Source organism: Anabrus simplex, chromosome 2, assembly GCF_040414725.1.
Source record: "Anabrus simplex isolate iqAnaSimp1 chromosome 2, ASM4041472v1, whole genome shotgun sequence".
Taxonomy (NCBI): domain Eukaryota; kingdom Metazoa; phylum Arthropoda; class Insecta; order Orthoptera; family Tettigoniidae; genus Anabrus; species Anabrus simplex.
The window spans coordinates 686,283,319-686,304,072 of record NC_090266.1 but is presented as its reverse complement, the minus strand read 5'-3'; the positions used below and the strand labels follow the sequence as shown (position 1 = coordinate 686,304,072).

Sequence of the window (20,754 nt, the reverse complement as noted above, 5' to 3'; positions counted from 1 at the left end):
TTCTTAATTTAATGGCAGTTTGAATACGTTCCCTCTCAGTATCACAGCTCGACCGTCTTCTAATTTCTTCGGTCTTCGTAGTCAACAGTTCATACGACACTTACGTAAATAACATTACGTTCCTCACGTTCTTAATTGAGTTTCGACGTTTAAAATGAACCATTAGTGTCTGATGGTCATCGTTGATCGTCATTGAAATTAAAGAGGCTGCCGCTCTTGCTTCAAGCGTAATTCATTTTTCCTTCTATCTGTTCTTTTTTATAAACTCCCAAACAATGACGCCATCATCTTCTCTTTTAAGTCCCTCCCCATATTTGGCTCCTCAATCTCTCGTGGCCCGATTACTATTCAGACGTAATCAGGTTGTCTATTGTTTTCATGGTACTCAACCAAATCCGTTTAAAGCTTTGGCGCTGTGATCTTCGGTGTGGAAACCAACTAAGCATTCTGGATTCCAAGGGTTCCAAAAGTCTCTAACATGCCTTTATATCTACAGCTGGCAAACATAAATGACGATAACGTTAGGGGGCCGATGACTTAGATGTTAGGCCCCTATAAACAACAATCATCATCATCATCATCATCATCATCATCATCAAATTGTTAGCAAAATGCTAGCTAGAGTCTGTGCAAACAGTATGGAGGAGAAAAAACCAAACCCCATGGCGCTACAATTCTGATGGGCCTTGGCCTACCAAGCGACTTCTGCTCGGTCCGAAGCCCTGCAAATTATGAGGTGACTCCACGGTCAGTGCGACGAATCCTCAGGGCCGTTAATTTTTGGCTTTCTAGACCGGAGTCGCTATCTCACCGCCAGATAGAATCTCAACTGTAATCACGTAGACTGAGTGGTCCTCTAACAGTCCTCAGATCCAGATAAGAGTCGTTGACCCAGAGCCTCCGGATGATAGGCGGGCAAGCTACCCCTAGAACGTGGGCCCGGCTGGGGAAGAAAAGTAAACAGTAAACAATCTTAAGGGATTGTGCCAAATTTATAAGAACCGGAAGAACTGTGGAACTTACCGTAGAGTTTTATGTAATACTTCATCTGAAGCGTAAACAACTGCTGTTAGCAAAAAACGAGAAATAATGTATTTTACGTATTTGCAACTGTACAAGTTGTTATCAGGCTAAACTGAGGGTTTTTCTTTCTAGGTATTAACTAGACCACGTGCGACATGTATTTATGATTACGGTACTGGTGCTGTTGCGGGTGGTAGTGGTGAAGAAAGCCCAAAACACCACAGCATGTTGTGCTCGCAGGGTGCGAGTGTATAGTTAATACTACACCTTAACTGGTCTTACTGGCTGGTAAAATTCTTGATTGGCCGGGCTGAGTGGCATAGACGGTTGAGGCGCTGGCCTTCTGACCCCAACTTGGCAGGTTCGATCCTGGCTCAGTCCGGTGGTATTTGAAGGTGCACAAATACGTCAGCCTCGTGTCGGTATATTTACTGGCACGTAAAAGAACTCCTGCGGGACTAAATTCCGGCACCTCGACGTCTCCGAAAACCGTAAAAGTAGTTAATGGGACGTAAAACAAATAACATTGTTAAAATTCTAGATTGAATGACATTCTCCACTATTCGTATAACCACAAGGGTCCTTCACAGTTGAAGAGGAGCCTTCGAGAAAGATATGTTCAATTTACCTCAACACAGATTGGATGCGAATGTTCTTTATTCAGCTAGAAAGCTGGCGTAACTCAACACATAAGAGGACGAAAAACTAGGCAACTTCAGCTTCCCAAGCATATCGCAGTTGTCGCGTTGTTCGTGCTTTGGCTCTTGGATTTTGATCAACACTGTTAAGGTAAGCCCACTCCTCAAGTTTGGCTTGTAAAATTGTTTATTTTCTCTCATTGACGCTTATTGGAAATACTATGCATTGGAAAGTCAAAATCCAAGCATTCGTGAGGACCTAATAGAACTTCAGAATTATCACTTGCAACACGAATGTTATTTACTATGGTAGATGTCAGTTTAATGACTCAGTTCCAGTTACTGTATATGGCATTACTTCGCTTTATCCGCAAATATGTGCCATGTGATTTAAAGTGAATTTACTTGCAATCTCAGTGAAGTATGTTAATAGAGTAGAACACGCTACCACAGATTCCTCCCACATTAGCCAGTCTCCCTCTCCGCCACTGATTGACTGAATTGCGCCGAGCGGTTTCAGTGATCTACTGGATGGCGGGCCTGTTTACAGAGCGTGGAACTAGAAGTTATCCATTAATTACAGTACCTATATTCACGGAAGAGAATAACTAGGTGTAAGTGCATAACTAAATATCCAAGTATAAGGAAAGGTTGAATGAATTAAATGACCTATTTCGTCTTCAGATTTTGTCTTATGGGTATGTGATAGTGCATATAAGTAAACATCTAACTACTTAGGAGCTGCGATTACACGATGTGACTCAGTAACGCTGATGATTATGATGCTTGTTGTTTTAAGGGGCCTAACATCGAAGGTCATCGGCCCACTCAGTAACGTGGCGAACATCTATGTCATTTATTTCTTTCCTGTATCCGCTTCTGCAGATTCGAACCTGAACCTGTGGAGCTAGGTCCCGTATTTTACATCATTCATTCCGAGAGAGTGGTGAGATAAGCTATTTTTTCCTACCTCAGTTCCCAAATTTAGTTTTAATTAACCTCACTCCTCTGATAGCGTTAATTAATTTAATTTCGTGTGGCTATTTCTAGCCGGGTGCAGCCCTTGTAAGGCAGACCCTCCGATGAGGGTGGGCGGCATCTGCCATGTGTAGGTAACTGCGTGTTATTGTGGTGGAGGATAGTGTTATGTGTGATGTGTGAGTAGCAGGGATGTTGGGGACAGCACAAACACCCAGCCCCCGAGCCTATGGAATTAACCAATGAAGGTTAAAATCCCCGACCCGGCCGGGAATCGAACCCGGGACCCTCTGAACCGAAGGCCAGTACGCTGACCATTCAGCCAACGAGTCGGACCTCTGATAGCGTAATATACAGACATTAACTCACACTAAATAACCAGAGTTGAAAATCGCGTTGTCCTTCTAACTCCGAAGATGGACATCATCATCTTACTTCATTTATGTTGTAGTATTTCAGCTTATATTGTCTGTTAACTTTCGTGCACAGCCCCAAAGTTAAACATCTCTGGATCCTTTTCAGAAGTCCAAGGTTCGACTTATGGCCCGTCCATACCCAGAGTTGAAAATCGCGTTGTCCTTCTCAACTCCGAAGATGGACATCATCATCTTCCTTCATTTATGTTGTAGTATTTCAGCTTATATTGTCTGTTAACTTTCGTGCACAGCCCCAAAGTTAAACATCTCTGGATCCTTTTCAGAAGTCCAAGGTTCGATTTATGGCCCGTCCAAGAACTTAAGTCCGGGTCTGAAGGTAGGAATGGGATTAATGTAGCCTAAAAGGCTATCTGATGTGAGAGTCAAAGAAATCGGTTAAGAAAGCCAAGCTTTTCTGTCTACCTATCTAAGGGAGTTGTAAAAAAAATCCGTGTAAGTCTGAATAATTTTTTCACTGAAAAGAACAGTTTAGTGATAGTGGAGGTGATTGTTGTTTTGGTGGGCAAACCCCAAGGCTTATTTGTCGCAAGCAAAACGTTATCCGGAGTGTTCCGTTATAGAGTAGGAGTTTGAAAAGGATAATGGACTATGCACTGTGAACAACTAAATATATCTTCGGAAACAATTTGGACTATCATGACACACGAGTGCTACTACTGGATTACCTGAATTTCAAGGGGATAGATGATTACTATTCTTTCTTTCGTTCTTTCTTTCTTTCTTCTTTACGGAAAATCGACGAGATAATCAGTTCTCTGTACTACTAAGTGAACTGTTTCTAATTGCATGTGCATTTACCAACTCGGTAGTGTGAGGATAGCTTGTCTGCCTCGTATACTCTGGATTCGATCTCTAGCTCATCTAAGGATTTCAATCCTGGATTGAGGGATGGAACAAGATTCACTCGGCATCATGAAGTTAACTGAAGCATTGTCTGCTATGAGAGGAAGCGAACCCAGCCAAGAATGCCACAATCAAAGAAGTCATCATGCTGACCTCATGACATTCCAATATCTGCAGGTAATGTGACTGAACAAAAGTCGTCTTGGAAAGCGAAGGCCAAAAAATGGGGGTATGTGCCACGGGTTTTTCTTTTATTATTATTATTATTATTATTATTATTATTATTATTATTATTATTATTATTATTATTATTATTATTATTATCCTCTGTTAGGTATGCGGGAGGAAGGCCATTATGAATAGGCTATGTTCAATTTGTATGTTAAGTCTTCAGCCCGGGGCCTGGTTGGATCCTCAAATAAACCAAACCAAACCCCATGGTGCAACAACCCCGAAGGGCCATGGCCTACCAAGCGATCGTTGCTCAGCCCGAAGGCCTGCAGATTGCGAGGTATCGTGTGGTCATCACGACGGAACCTCTCGGCCGTTATTCTTGGCTTTCTAGACCGGGGCCGCTGTCTCACCGTCAGTAGCTCCTCAATTGTAATCACGTAGGCTGAGTGGACCTCGAACCAGCTCTCAGATGCAGGTAAAAATCCCTGACCTGGCCGGGAATCGAACCCGGCACCTCTGGGTAACAGGCAGGTACGCTACCCCTACACCGCAGGGCCGGCTTGGATCTTCAAATAGAACCACACAATTTACGCGGTTATAGAGAAACCACAAAAACCCACGGTGACACCAGGCATGATGAGGAGTGAGGTAGTTTGCCATTACTTTCCCTACCTGACCAGAAAGTGCTATTGCCGGGCTGAGTGGCCCAGACGGTTAAGGCGCTGGCCTTCTAACCCCAACTTGGCAGGTTCGATTCTGGCTCAGTCCGGTGGTATTTGAAGGTGCTCAAATACGATAGCCTCGTGTCGGTGGATTTACTGGCACGTAAAGGAACTCCTGCGGGACTAAATTCCGGCACCTCGGCGTCTCCGAAGACCGTAAAAGTAGTTAGTGCGACGTAAAGCAAATAACATTATTATTAGAAAGTGCTATTGTAGCACGACTGGCCTTATGAATATCCTTTTATTACATTCAAACGCATTAGTGCTCCGAACGTCATTCCTCAGCACCCTGCTTCTGTACTGTCACAACCATAAACGAGACTGAGGCATTTACATTTTGCTATGACCTGTGCCAGGAGACAGGTGAAAAAACTACTGGATGTTCAATATAGGTCCCGCGATGTGAACCTCGGAACTACAAACGATGAAGCTACTCAATTTGACGCCCGTAGGAGTTAATCATGCTGATTATTTAGCTCATGGCTTCAATCCGGTATAAGAATAGGCTTATCAGGAACTTCAACTACCGGGCGAGTTGGTCGTGTGTTTAAGGGCGCGCAGCTGTGAGCTTGCATTCGGGATATAGTGGGTTCGATCCCCACTGTCGGCAGCCCTGAAGATAGTTTTCCGTGGTTTCCCACTTTCACAGCAAGCAAAAGCTGGGACTGTACCTTAATTAAGGCCACAGCCGCTTCCTTCCCACTCCTAGGCATTTCCTATTCCATTATTGCCATAAGACCTATCTGTGTCGGTGTGACGTAAAGCAAAATTGTAGGGGAAAAAAAAAAAGAATTTCAACTAATCGCCAAATTTTGCACTTATTTTGTACGGGTGTTCGGAAACAACCCGAACCGCGTATATGAGCGAGGGTTAGTCATACTACTAAATAATTTGAAAAAAAAAACAATTCGATATCTCGTGCCCTTGTGATTTTTTCAGCTGCTGAAGTGAAACAATCAGATCGCTTCGCGGGCGAATTGAAATGGATATTGCGAGGCGGTGTTGCTAAATCTGCACGTGGTTTAAGACTGGCTCGCGAACACAAACATTCGGAAAAACTTTGCCAGGGTAGGGATTTGAACACGGAACTCCGAGATGACAAGATCGCGCCATACCATGCACGCGATGGTGACACCGGCTGAAACCCGCCGTGCGTTTGATGCTGATTTCTCGGCATGGGAAGCTGCTAGGCCATAGGTCATTTACGGAAATCTTCGTTAAGCATCCCTATGGTATGTGTACAGCGGACTTGGACGCACATTTTAAGGCAAGCCTTCCTAATCTGGTGCTCTCAGGCCGGTATAAAGCCATGTACAGATTTAGCAACACCACCTCGCAGAGCCCACTTAAATTCTCCCGTGAAGCGATCTGGTTGGCTGAATTCAGCAGCTGATATAATGACAACGGGGCGAGATATCGAATTTAAAAAAAAATATTTATCAGTATGACCAACCCTCTAACGCTCATATACCCGGTTCACTTTATTTCGGACCACCTGTATACATTCATCAGAATAAAGCACTGGAACATCTTCAATAGTCGGGCTCCAAAGCTAAATGGTTAGCGTGCTGGCCTTTGGTCACAGGGGACCCGGGTTCGATTCCCGGCAGGGTCGGGAATTTTAACCATCACTGGTTAATTTCGCTGGCTCGAGGGCTGGGTGTATGTGTCGTCTTCATCATCATTTCATCCTCATCACGACGCGCAGGTCGCCCACGGGTGTCAAATCAAAAGACCTGCTCCTGGCGTGCCGAACTTGTCCTCGGACACTCCCAGCACTAAAAGCCATACGCCATTTCATTTCATCTTCAATAACTTATTTCACCAGGGACCGCACAGTCCACAGGGCGTAGCTGTGTTGTTCGGATGAAGCCGGCATATCAGGAGACCCAAAGAGTTAAAATTCAAAAATAAAACAGCAGTCTGTATTTCCGTGCTGATAGCGTTGTTCTATGTATGGTATATGAATACCGGCGTTTATTTGATTTGTTTTATATTTATTCACTTTTGCTTATTATTATTCTTTCTTTCATTCTTCCTTAACCCATTTACTATCTAGGGTTGGATTTCCCTCGGACTCAGCGAGCGATCCCACCTCTACCGCCGCAAGAGCAGTGTCCTGGAGCGTCAGACTTTGGGTCGGGGGATACAACTGTAAAGGAGTACCAGTACCTCACCCAGGTAGCCTCACCTGCTATACTGAACAGGGGCCTTGTGGGGGGATGGGAAGATGGGAAGAAATTGACAAGGAAGAGGGAAGGAAGCGGCCGTGGTGTTAAGTTAGGTACAATCCCGGCGTTTGCCTGGAGGAGAAGTGAGAAACCATGGAAAACCACGTCCAGGATGGCTGAGGTGAGAATCAAATCCATCTCTACTCAGTTGACCTCCCGAGGCTGAGTGGACCCCGTTCCAGCTCTCGTACCACTTTTCAAATTTCGTGGTTTAGAACCCGGGCCTCCAGGGGTGGTAGATAATCATGGTAACCACTACCCCACAGAGGCGGGCTTTTTTATCATTGCGCATTTAATTTTATAGTTATTCACTAAATAGTCAAAATAAATTCAACTCAAGCTCAAGATTCTCTCTAGATATTCTGGAGTTCTCGTTGTATTACTTATATTCAATGTTGGGAAGAGTACTGAACAAAGAATAAGTGGGCTCGATTACAGTTAACTGCTTGAGAAATATTTTACTCAGTTACGATTACAAATTACTTTTTCAAAAAATAATAAGTAAAATTACAATTATAATTACTTTATAGAATGTTAGTCCTACGGTAATCGCAGGGTCTTTTTTTTCGCTTGGGGCTGGAATAACGCAAAAGTTTGCAAGAAAAGGGATATATTACTTCTTTTTGTGTGTATTTTTTAGCATAGAGGTCTTAAGTGGCTATCATCACTAGGTGAGACCAAACACGATAACTTGGAATTTTCGAAATGATCTTTTTCCCGTCATTTTTGTTTTAGTTAATGACCTTTCAGCGCTTGAAATTTATTTTACATTTACTTTGAAAATAAATTAATTGGTTCTTAAAATTCTCATCTCTAATCCTCGACGTGTCAAGGGGGAAAGAACATCTTTGCAACGCCGTATAGGGGCACTTGAAGAATTCCCTGTGTTTAATTTTAAGAACATCCTTGCAATGTCTTTGGAAGTACTAGAGAGGTAAGAAAGTACCTCATCCAGAACTGGTGAAGCTACTGGTAGAACTGGTAGAACTAAAAAACTTATCTTCATAATTTATTTTTTCACATTGCTGCTTCCGGGCGATGTCTATTAATTACTACATTGTAATGATTTCAATTTTATTTCAAGAAGTAAATTACTAGTTAAAATTGATTTTTTAAAGTAGCGATTACGAGTAAAAATTACTAAAAATGTAATAGTTAGGCTACTAGTAATTTGATTACTTTTCTCAGTTACTTCCAAACTCTGCTTATATTACTTACAAGGAGTATCTGTACATTTTCTAAAAAGAAGTATGGAAGAGTGATTGTATTCTGTATATTAACTGTCGTAACATGTTCTCTGACTGCCATGTAACTATGTTTCAGGGCTAGTATGTCGTGAGTCATGTCGACGCTCACCTCCCCTGGTGTGGTCTCCCCGCCGGCTGCCCCCTTCAGCCTGGACGCTCTGTGCCGCCCCGTGGGTGAGACGCCGCCCCCACCAGCAGCAAGTCCTAAAGGTACACTATATTCATATGATGTGTTAATTTGCTTTTACTGATACCTGCTCTTCTTACAGAGCACCCGTACAAGTGTCCGTAACGTGGAGGTAATGAAACAATGAGGGCTCGAAAACACAGGTGAAGATAATCTTGATGTCCCTCTCAATAGCTGGCTCGAATGACGTGGTATAAAATGCCGATAGAATTAAGCGCATTACTGCTTTTATTACGGAAATCTTTCTTCAATAGGAAGCAATAAACATCGTTTTGGCGTACTGTTTGGATGTCATTATGGTATCACTTTTAGACTTTTATAACCTAACCGGCCCATTCTCACTATCTTTATATGAAGAAATACGTTTGGTGGGCGTTGATGTACTGGTAGTCCCAGAAATCGAAACAGCACTTGTAACATTACACATTCTCTTCCAGTGTCGAGAGATGCCTAACAAAAAATTGTGGTGTAGTTCCTCTTCTTTATTATTATTATTATTATTATTATTATTATTATTATTATTATTATTATTGTTATTATTATTATTTATTTATTTATTTATTTATTTATTTATTTATTTATTTATTTATTTATTTATTTATTTCTTAATCTGTTTACATTCCAGGGTTAGTTTTCCCCTCGGACTTAGCCAGGGATCCCACCTCTACCGCCTCAAGGGCAGTGTCCTGGAGCGTGAGACTTCGGGTCGGGGGATACAACTGGGGTGGAGGGCCAGTACCTCGCTCAGGCTGCCTCACCTGCTATGCTCAACAGGGAACTTGTGAAGGGATGGGAAGATTGGAAGCGACAGGCAAGGAAGAGGGAAGGAATCTGTCGTGGCCTTAAGTTAGGTACCATCCCGGCATTTGCCTGGAGGAGAAGTGGGAAACCACGGAAAACCACTTCAAGGATGGCAGAGGTGGGAATCGAATCCACCTCTACTCAGTTAACCTCCCGGGGTTGAGTGGACCCCGTTCCAGCCCTCTTATCACTTTTCAAATTTCGTGGCACAGCCGGGAATCGAACCCGCGCCTCCGGGAGTGGCGCTTATCACGCTAACCATTACACCACAGAGGTGGGTATTATTATTATTATTATTATTATTATTATTATTATTATTATTATTATTATTATTATTATTATTATTATTATTATTATTAGAGTCCGAGATAGCTGAATGACTTTCACACCGGTTTTTCATAGACTGTCGCAGTTCAAATCCTGGGCATTGCATTGTGGGATTTTTAAAATGAGAAATCACGTGCATGTATTTCGGATTCCACGTAAAACTAAACGTCCCTTGGTTGAGATCAATGCATAAACAGTTACGTAAAACTATAAGCTTGTCTTACTTTTATTATTATTATTATTATTATTATTATTATTATTATTATTATTATTATTATTATTATCGGTAAAGGTGGGGAAGATCTGGAATCTATTAGGAATGTACGGGTATTGCCGGGATATTTTGATGATACTGGCTACTATCTGATCTGTAGGGAACTAGTATCTCTAGGCCTAAGATAGAGAAAGTGAAATATGTCTGCAGACGAATAAGGGTAGAAAATCTCCATGAGGAGGAAATTAGACAGAAGTACATGAAACAGTAGACAGTAAGCAGGTTCAGCGTATAGAAAGAGAATTTGTGGCATACAGGGGTGTAGTAGAAACAGCAAGGGAATGCCTGGAAACAACTGTGGGTAAAGGTGCGGAAAAAGCCAATATCTTGGTGGAATGATGATGGAACGTAAAAGGAAGGCTATCAGAAATAGCTTCAAATAAGGACAGATGCAGACAGGGAATTGTACGTAGATAAAAGAAACAGAACGAAACAAATAATTGTTGAATCCAAGAAGAAGTCGTGGGAAGATTATGGGAATAACCTGGAAAGGCTAAGCCAAGCGGCAAGGAAACCTTTCTGAACAGCAATAGAGAATCTTAGAAAGAGGGGAAAAATAAGGAAATTAATATTGTTTTGGGTAAATCAGGTGAAATCATAATAGATCCCAAGGAATTACTTGATAAATGGAAGGAATGTTTTGAAAATCTTTCTGGTGACGTGAACACCCGAACTCATGGGGAGGAGGACACTGATGTTGGTCAAATTACGCTTGAGGAAGTGGAAAGGATGGCAAATAAACTCCATTGTCATAAAGCAGCCGGAATAGATTAAATTAGACCTCATATGGTGAAATACGGTACAGTGGAAAGGCAGGGATAAAATGGCTTCATAGAGTAATAATATTATCATGGAATGTTACATTGCTATTTTCTTTACGTCGCGCAGACACAGATAGGTTTTATGGCGACGATGGGGTAGGAAAGGCTTAGCGATGGGAAGGTAGCTGCCGTGGCCTTAATTAAGGTACGGCCCCAGTATTTGCCTGGTGTGGAAATGGGAAACCACGGAAAACCATCTTCAGGTCTGCCGGCAGTGGGGTTCGAACCCACTATCTCCCGGCTGCAAGCTCACAGCCGAATGTTACTAAGGTACCTTCTAATACGACGAAAGCAGTAATTGCACCTATGTATAAATAAGGGAACATGAAGGATTGCAACAATTATAGAGGTATTTAATTGATCAATATACCAGGCAAGGTTTTTTTTCCACTGGAATTTTGGAAGGGAGGTTGCGATCACTGGTTGAGAGTAAGTTGGATGAAAACCAGTGTGCTTTCAGACCATAGAGGTGCTGTCAGGATCAGATTTTTCGGTATATGACAGATAACTGAAAAATGCTACGAGGGGAATATAGAGTTATGTTTATGTTTCGTAGAACTAGAGAAGGCATATGACAGAGTACCGAGAAAAAAGTGTTAGCCGTCCAGGCAGATTATGGAATTGAGGGTAGACTATTAAAAGAAATCGAAGGCATTAATGTTGACAATTGGGCTGCAGTGAGATTTGACGGTAGAATGAGTTCTTGGTTGAAGGTACTTACAGGGGTTAGACAAGGCTGTAATCTTTCACCTTTGTTGGTGATAGTTTACGTAGATCATCTACTGGCAGGGAGGGATTCAGTTAGGTGGAAGTGTAGTAAGCAGTTGGGCTTATGCCGATGACTTTGTCTTAATGGCAGATTGTGCTGAAAGCCTGCAGTGTAATATATTGGAACTTGAAAACAGGTGCAGCGAGTTCGATAAAAAAAATTAGCATTTTCAAGACTAAACTGATGTCAGTAGTAAAGGAACATAAGAATTAAATGCCAGGTTGGGAATACAAAGCTGGAACAGATAGACCATTTGAAGTATTTAGGGTGTGTATTCTCCCTGGATGGTAGTATTGTAAGTAAGGTTGAATCAAGGTTCAGTAAAGCTAATGCAGTGAGCTCTCAGTTGCGATCAACAGTATTCTGTAAGAATGAAGTCAGCTCCCGGACGAAACTATCTTTACACTGGACTCACGATATCTTATTCATAAGCTACAAGTAACAGACATGAAAGTAGTGAGAATGATCGCTTGTACAACCAGGTGGGACAATGGCAGGCGGGTACTCAGAATGAGGAGATAAAGGCTAAGTTAGGAATGAACTCGATAGATGTATGTGTATTATTATTATTATTATTATTATTATTATTATTATAGTTTCCTACCATACGGAACCCAGGTAAATAATCTTAATAATCTTTTTCACTGTACGCATACAATGGCTTCGGTGGTGGGGTCGTGTGAGGCGAATGGAGGAGGATAGGTTAGTTAGGTGAATAATGGACTCTTGTCTTGCAAGGTAAGAGAAGTACAGGGAGACCAAGATGACGATGGTTAGACTCAGTTTCTAACGATTTAAAGATAAGAGGTATGGAACTAAACGAGGCCACAACGTAGGTGATTGTGGCGGAGTTCATTAAACACCGGGCGAGTTGGCCGTGCGGTTAGGGGCGCGCAGCTGTTTGCTTGCATCCGGGAGATAATGGGTTCGAACCCCACTGTCGGCAGCCCTGAAGATGGTTTCCCGTGGTTTCCCATTTTCACAACAAGCAAATACCTAAAGTAAGGTCATGGCCACTTCCTTCCCACTCCTAGGCCTCCCCTATCCCATCGTCGCCATAGGAACTATCTGTGTCAGTGGGACGTAAAGCAAATTGTAATAATAGCTTAGTAAATTTACAGAGGCTTACAGACTGAACGCTGAAATGTATAATGAAGATGTATGTAGTCTATGTTCGGACCTAGATCTGAGGGCTGGTCCGAGGTCCACTCAGTCTACGTGAGACCAATGAGGAGCTATCTGACGGTGGGATAGTGGACGCGCTCTGAAAGCCAAGAATAACGGCCGAAAAGATTTGTGGCGCTGACCACGCATCACCTCGGAATCTGCAGGACTTCGGGCTGAGCACCAATCGCTTTGTAGTCCAAGGCCCAACGGAGCGAGGTGGGGATGGGGTGTGTACAAAGGACTACCAGCTAGTTTCCTCCGCTCATGAGAATACCGTAGGTCGAGTACTGAGAGCCCTCTTCACTGTTTTAGAGTTAACGCTGCGATGCAAGCAGAAGCTATGGACTGATCCTTTGACCTCATCTCTATCGCATGATAAAGTGTCAGTGCAGACGGTGATGAGACGGCCCTTGGAAGACGACTGAAGATGAAGCGAGCAGATAAGAGAAAGTAAGGCGTTATCAAAAACTTTCTTCTAAAATGCATGTTGCTTTTTATCGGTAAGGAAAATGATTTTGGTTTCACAAATGCAGTGTAGGGGAGTAAAGTGGGCAACACACGTGCAGCTTTTTTGATATCAAGTTATTGCACTTGGCTCCTTTCTCTGCTGTTCTTCTGATAAGCAATAGAGGAATAACCTTAGGATGATTCACAATCACAGACATGTGTACTGTAAAAGGAGAAGAAGAATAAAGCAAGTGCATTATAATACCATGAGACTTCACTGCTAATACAAGTGGGACGATATTTGTACTAGCTGCCAATGGTCTCGACATACTCCGAGGTGCTGCGATTTCATCCCGTTGGAGTTCGTTAACGTGCTGGAAGCCAACGATTCGAAATAACATCTAAACGCCCTTAAATTCCACCGGTCCCTTCCATGATCAAACTTGTTGTCTTCGGAGCAGAAAAACCTATGACTAATCGACTATTCCTTTAAGATTACAGATCTGGCGTGGTAAAGAGAAACTATAGACTGCTTCTCCTTCATAAACATAATATCTATGAAAAACAAATTGATGGACGTTAGGTTTCTCTCAATAAATTGACATTAGCTAAAATAGGAGTCTTTTGAAGTAGATATCGGTACAAATGTTTTAAAAAATATTTTCGTCAATTTACTTGTCTGGGAATAGCTTCTTGGTGTGTTCTAAGTTCGTGTGTATGGCTGAGTTCATCACATAGAAATAGCTCGTCATCCATTTATATCACGTGGCACCTTGAACTAAGTCTAGGTTTCTCTGTGAATCAGTGGTAGAGTGTCCGCCTCAGGGTCGCAAGATCGCAGGCTCGAACCCGGCAGAGGTAACCGGATTTTTGAACGACAGAGGAAAGCCCATTCGACACTCCATGTCGTACGATCTCTGGTGACACATTTAGGGTTTACCCACCGAAAATAATTAAAGGTCGCCCACACATCGCCCATCAGAGATCCGTTTCTCTGCCATCACCGACACGCAGGCAGGCGAACAATGAAAATGCTTGCTCTTGTTAGCTGAGGCATTATTATTATTATTATTATTATTATTATTATTATTATTATTATTATTATTATTATTATTAATGCCATAGTTATTATAGGACATAGAGATTTATTCTTTTCACAAATGGACCCCCTCGTATTTTCATACTCTCCCTCAGCTGCACGGTTTTAGTTGGATGGGACACAATGTGAATGTACGCATGTATTTGCTTGCCGTTATCTCAGAGCTTAATACCCTCACATCTTTCTGTGCGAGGATACGTCACCGACAGATTCAGAATTTTGCTCTCCCGAGTCCCTGGCACCTATAACAAAAGTTGTTCTGTTCACAATTTGACTTACTTTGTAGGATGTGGTTCATATGATATGCAAGTGAGGCTTCAAGGTTAAGCTCTGAACATAATTTAAGGGTATGAAGTATGTGTAACGACGACAGAATATAAAAGAATAGCAAACAGTGCCAGAGAAAAAGCCCATGAATGACCTATTTGTTCACTGAAATGCTTATTAGTTTCTTCTTCTGTAAAATTGATTATTTTATGTGTTTATTTCCTTAGGAAGTCTAAACAAAAATGTTAAGGGTTTACATTACACCTGGTATGAATAAATGATGCGTATTTTTATTTGTGCTGACTGTTGTCCACAGAGCACGCAGCGGGCACGCGAGTCAGTTCAAGGTCATTCGTGAGCTATTTTCCTGACATCCCTCATCTTGATGCTGGCAGTGGTGAGTATATTTCTTGAATCGTCTTTTGTTAGGAATATTCTTCTTCTTCTTTATCTGTTTACCCTCCAGGGTCGGTTTTCCCTCGGACTCAACGAGGGATCCCACCTCTATCGCCTCAAGGGCAGTATCCTGGAGCTTCGGACTCTGGGTCGGGGGATACAACTGGGGAGGATGACCAGTACCTCGCCCAGGCGGCCTCACCTGCTATGCTGAACAAGGGCCTTGCGGGGGATGGGAAGATTGGAAGAAATATACAAGGAAGAAGGAAGGAAGCGGCCGTGGCCTTAAGTTAGGTACTATCCCGGCATTTGCCTGGATGAGAAGTGGGAAACCACGGAAAACCACTTCCAGGATGGCTGAGGTGTGAATCGAACCCACCTCTACCCAGTTGACCTCCCGAAGCTAAGTGGACCCCGCTCCAGCCCTCGTACCACTTTTTCAAATTTCGTGGCAGAGCCGGGAATCGAACACGGGCCTTCGGGGGTGGCAGCTAATCATACTAACCACTACACCACAGAGGCGGACGTTGGGAATATTACTTCTTACATATCCACCTTCGTAACCAAGTGCGTTCCACGGTAGAACATGAAAGCCGAAGTACAGTACAGTCCTTTGATCGCAGCAAACGGCGACTTTTGTGGGATTTAGAATATCTCTCATCATCAGCATCATATACATTATGTATATTAAGCCTGCAGGGTGGGAAAAGTTTCGAATCTCGATTTATCCTTGGTTGAAATTTTGAACTGAAAAATCACGTTGCTCCAGAAAGGGCATCCGGTGTTAAATTTCCGGCCAAAACCAAAATGAGTGTAGGTGGATCCAGCGATCCTAGAAATATTTCGGACAAGCTGAAGAAAATTTTGTCCGGCTCTTTTGTTCAGTGGTCAGCGTACTGCTTTCTGTTCATAAGGCCCTAGGTTCGATTCACAGCCTGGTGGAGTATTTTAACTGCGTATCTCTATGATTAATTTCTGCGACTGGCGACTGGGTGTTGTGTTCGTCTTAATACCTGTCCCTTCATCTATGTACAACCCACCACACTACCAAAAAAACACAGAAACATGCAATAGTGAATACATCTCTCCACATAGGTTCAGCAAAGGCATCCGGCCGTAAAACTTAGCCAATCCCTGACCCATGGCTAACACCAGTACATTGGGAAAAAACCGAGAAAAGGAAGGAAAACAATTTTCTTTTCGTCGCACTGACACAGATAGGTCTTATGGCGACGATAAGACAGGAAAGTTGTAGGACTGGGAGAGAAGCGACCATGGTCTTAATCAAGGTACAGCCTTGCCTCGTATGAAAATGGGAAACCATGGAAAACCACCTTTAGGGCTGCCGACAGTGTAGTTCGAACCTACTATTTCCGGAATGCAAGCTGACAGTTCTGTGACCCAAACCACGCAGTCGGTAATGAAGGAAAGGAAGAAATATTAAATTAGTAGGGTTTGTGGTAATTGTTTGTGCGGTTATCGGCTTGTACTCCAGAGATAGTGGGTTCGAGCACGACAGTCGGCAGCCCTGAAGATGGTTTTCGTGGTTAACCATTTTTACACCAGGCAAATGCTCGGGCTGTACCTTAATCAAGGCCTCGGTCGCTTCCTTACCACTCCTAGTACTTTCCTATCCCATCGTCGCAATAAGACCTATCTTTGTCGGTGCCACGTACAGCAAATAGTAAAAATAACAGAAAAAAGAAAGAGTTTGTGCAGAGTTTCGGAAAGATTACTTCAAACTTGATACGGTGAGCAAAGTGAATATTAGCCTTCTGCTCGAGAAATGAAAACGTAGTATCTGTTATTGATGCAACTGCCGGCCTTTCGGTTTAGGGATAGCGTATCTGCCTCTTACATAAAAACCCGAGTTCGTTTCCGGGCCAGGTCAGGGAGTTTTACTTGGATCTGAGGGCTGGTTTGAGGTCCATACAGCCTTCATGATGAGAATAATTGAGGAGTTATCTGGCGGCGAGGTAGTGACCCCGGTCTAGAAAGGCAGTAATAACAACTGAGAGGATTCTTTGCGCCGACCATAATCGGCAGGCCTTCGGGTAGAGCAACGGTAGCTTGGTAGGCCAAGACTGGGTGTGGGTATTGATGCAACTTCCCAGTCCTAATGTGGAGCAGATAGAACCGGTAAGTTACGAAGGTGGCTACAGTGGATTTCCTGAAAGTATCTCTGTAAGCCTTTTTCCATCCAGAGTTTTGATAAGTGCTGGAGTTCATTACTTCAAATATTCCAGGGCACCTATTTCTATCCTGCACACAAATGATTACACTTACCCACATTATTATAGGTATTATAGTAACGCTGTGTATTACGTGAGAGGCCGTTTATATCATGTTGTTTTTCAACAGTTCACCTCTTGTGTTCGATATTGCCGGATCGATTCCTGACACAGTCAGTTGACGTTTACGAGTGCTTGTATGGGTGAGTCCCGTATTTGTAAATTTGTTTATAAACCACTTCAAGAAGAAAATTGCTATATTCTGGCATCTCTTAGCCGGCCGCGTGTTATAGTGGTGGCGCGCCTTCCTCTCCTGCCTCTTACTCGAAAGCCCCGGGTTTGATTCCCGGCCAGACGAGGGGTTATTACCTGTATCTGAGGGCTGGTTCGAGGTGCACTCAGCTTACTTGAGAACAATTCAGGAGCTATCTGACGACGAGGTAGTTCCGGTCTAGAAAGCCAAAAATAACGACCGTGAAAGTTCGTCGTACTGACCACACGGCACCTCATTATACACAGGCTTTCGGGCTGAGTAGCAGCGATCACATGAGGAGCCGAGGCCCATCAGGGCTGTTGTGCCGTGAAGATTTTGGCGTCTGTTAGGATAATGTGGGAGTTAAGACGTCTTTAAACTGATATTATTATTATTGTTATATTTAGTATTCACAAATCTTTTTACTTATTCCTGAGCGTCAAGATCCCGTACAGTCTGGACGGTTTGCAGCTTTTCTTAGTAAGGTTTGGGTGGCGTTGCTGTGAGCTTGCATTCGGGAAATGGCAGTCTCGAATCCCTCAGTCGGCAGCCCTGAAAATGTTTTCCGCCGTTCCTTATTTCCACACCAGGCAAAAGCCGAGGCTGTACCTTAATTAAGACCAGAACCGTTACCATCCCAATACTATCAATTTCCCATCCTTGCGTCGCCAAAAACCTTCGATGTGTTACTCCGACTTTAAATTGCGGTAAAAAAAATTGCTGTTTTTTTTTTTTTTTTTTTTTTTTACAATTTGCTTTACGTCGCATCGACACAGATAGGTCTTATGGCGACGATGGTATAGGAAAGGGCTAGGATTGGGAAGGAAGTGGCGTGGCCTTAATTAAGGTAGAGCCCCAGCATTTGCCTGGTGTGAAAATGGGAAACCACGCAAAACCATCTTCAGGGCTGCCGACAGTGGGGTTCGAACTATCTCCCGGATGCAAGCTCATAGCTGCACGCTCCTAACCGCACGGCCAACTATCCCGGTTTTAACTTTATTATTAATATTATTATTATTATTGGTAGTAGTAGTACCACCAGGTGTATGCACAAGTTTTTTGCCTGTTTTTGTGGTAAAGAAAACACGTAATTTTAAAGAGAAATTCTTTTTTTGTTTATTGAAAATATTGGCCATCGGGTTCTACACACTTCGTCCATCTTTCAGGTAAGTTATGAATACCATGCCAGAAAAACTGCTTGTCTTTTGCGGCAAACCATTGGTTGAGCCATTTTCCGACTTTCTCGAAATTGATGAATTGCTGCTCTGCAAGCGCCTGCCCCATTCATGCGAAGAGGTGATAGATGGCGCCAGGTCGTGGCAGTACGGCGGGTGCGGAAATATGTCCCATCCAAGCGATTTCAAGGTGTCTTTCATTGGGTTTGCTGTGTGAGACGACGCATTGTCGTGTAAGAAAATCACTTTGCCATGTCTTCTGGCCCATTCCGGTCGTCTTTCGATCAATGCGTGATTTTAATTAATCATTTGTTTGCAATAGCGTTGTGCATTAACGGTTTCGCCGGGCTTCGCCTGCAATTGCTCGTCTTCGCACTTTTGTGGTCTACCAGAGCGAGCACTGTCTTTCACATTGAAATCATCATGTTTAAATTGTCGAAACCATGTCTCACATGTTCTAATCGATGGAGCGTATTCACCATATGTTTCTACCAGCAAACGTTGACTTTCCACAGGCTTTTTCTTTTGATTAAATAAGAAAAGCAATGCGTGCCGCAGATGTTCTTTTTCAGGCACAAACGTTGACATGATCACTGAACGATACAACACAGACGCTAGTGTTTGTCGGACTCAGTTTCTGTGTGTTGATAGGTTAATGTCGGACGATCAAACTGACGTATGTGTCGAATTCATACGCTGCGTACTGTTCGCTGGCGCCATCTCTTAGTGAAACCGGAAAAGACCTGGTTGTAGTAGTAGTAGTAGTATCGTCTGGCTCTATGGCTAAATGGTGAGCGTGATAGCTTTAGGACCAAGGGGTTCAGGGTTCGATTCCCAAAGGGGCCAGGAATGTTTCCCTTCTTTTTTGCTAGTGGCTTTACGTCGCACCGACATAGACAGGTCTTATGGCGACAATGGGATAGGAAAGGGCTAGGAGTGGGAAGGATGCAGCCGTGGCCTTAATTAAGGTGCCTGGTGTGAACATGGGAAACCACGGAAAACCGTCTTCAGGGCTGCCGACAGTGCGATTCAAACCCACTATCTCCTGAAAGCAAGCTCACAGCTGCGCGCCCCTAACCGCACGGCAAACTCGCCCTGTGGGAATGTTAACCCAGATAGGTTAATTACTCTGGCTTGGGGTCTGGGTATGTGTGCCACCTTAAACATTAGAATTATCACAGATAGGGTCCCATTCTCTGAGAGACGCGCAGGTCGTCTGTAGGCGTCAGTTTGAAAGATCTGTACTTGGCCTCTCCGCATTTAATACGCCAGTATTATTATTTTTATTCTATTTTTATTACAAGTTGTTTTACGTCGCACCGACACAGATAGGTCTTATGGCGACGAATGGGACAGGAAAGAGCTAGGAGTGGGAAGGAAACAGCCGTGGCCTTAATTAAGGTACAGCTCCAGCATTTGCCTGGTGTGAAAATGGGAAACAACGGAAAACCATCTTCAGGGCTGCCGACAGCGGGATTCAAACCCACAATCTCAAGAATACTGGATACTGCCCGCACTTAAGCGGCTGCAGCTATCAAGCTTGGTAGCTTTATTATTATTATTATTATTATTATTATTATTATTATTATTATTATTATTATTATTATTATTATTATTATTATTATTATTATTATTATTCCCGGTCTAGAAAGCCAATAATAACGGCCTAGAGGAATCGTCGTGCTGACCACACGACACCTCGTAATCTGCAGGCCTTTGGGCTGAGCAGCGGTCGCTTTGTGGGCCAAGGCTCTTCAAGGGCTGTTGTGCCATGGGGTTAGTTAGTTAGCTTCTGATTATTATTATTATTATTATTATTATTATTATTATTATTATTATTATTATTATTATTATTATTATTATTATCTTTCTTAATCTGCTTACCCTCCAGGGTTGGTTTTTTGCCTCGGGCTCAACGAGGCATCCCATCCCTACCGCCTCAAGTGCAGTGTCCTAGAGCGTGAGACATTTGGTCGGGGATACAACTGGGGAGAATGACCAGAACCTCACCCAGGCGGCCTCACCTGCTATGCTGAACAGGGGCCTTGGTGGAGGATGGGAAGATTGGAAGAGAAGCGCAAGGAAGAGGGAAGGAAGCGGCCGTGGCCTTAATTTAGGTACTATCCCGGCGTTTGCCTGGAGGAGAAGTGGGAAACCGCGGAAAACCACTTTCAGGATGGCTGAGGCAGGAATCGAACCCACCTCTACTCAGTTGACCTCCCGAGGCTGACTGGACCCCGTTCCAGG

The 20,754-nt window shown here is 43.2% G+C and overlaps 1 protein-coding gene across 1 annotated transcript in view; it reads left to right on the top strand.

The window, feature by feature from the left end:
• The window catches only part of LOC136863035 (zinc finger protein castor homolog 1), a 610,435-nt gene that overhangs the window by 263,882 nt on the left and 325,799 nt on the right, over positions 1 to 20,754 (top strand). Inside the window, exons 3-4 of the mRNA XM_067139355.2 lie at positions 8,370 to 8,503; positions 14,769 to 14,849. Of these exons, the coding sequence (XP_066995456.2) occupies positions 8,389 to 8,503; positions 14,769 to 14,849 (196 nt within the window). The 5' untranslated portion in view covers positions 8,370 to 8,388. The remainder of the gene's footprint in view (positions 1 to 8,369; positions 8,504 to 14,768; positions 14,850 to 20,754) is intronic.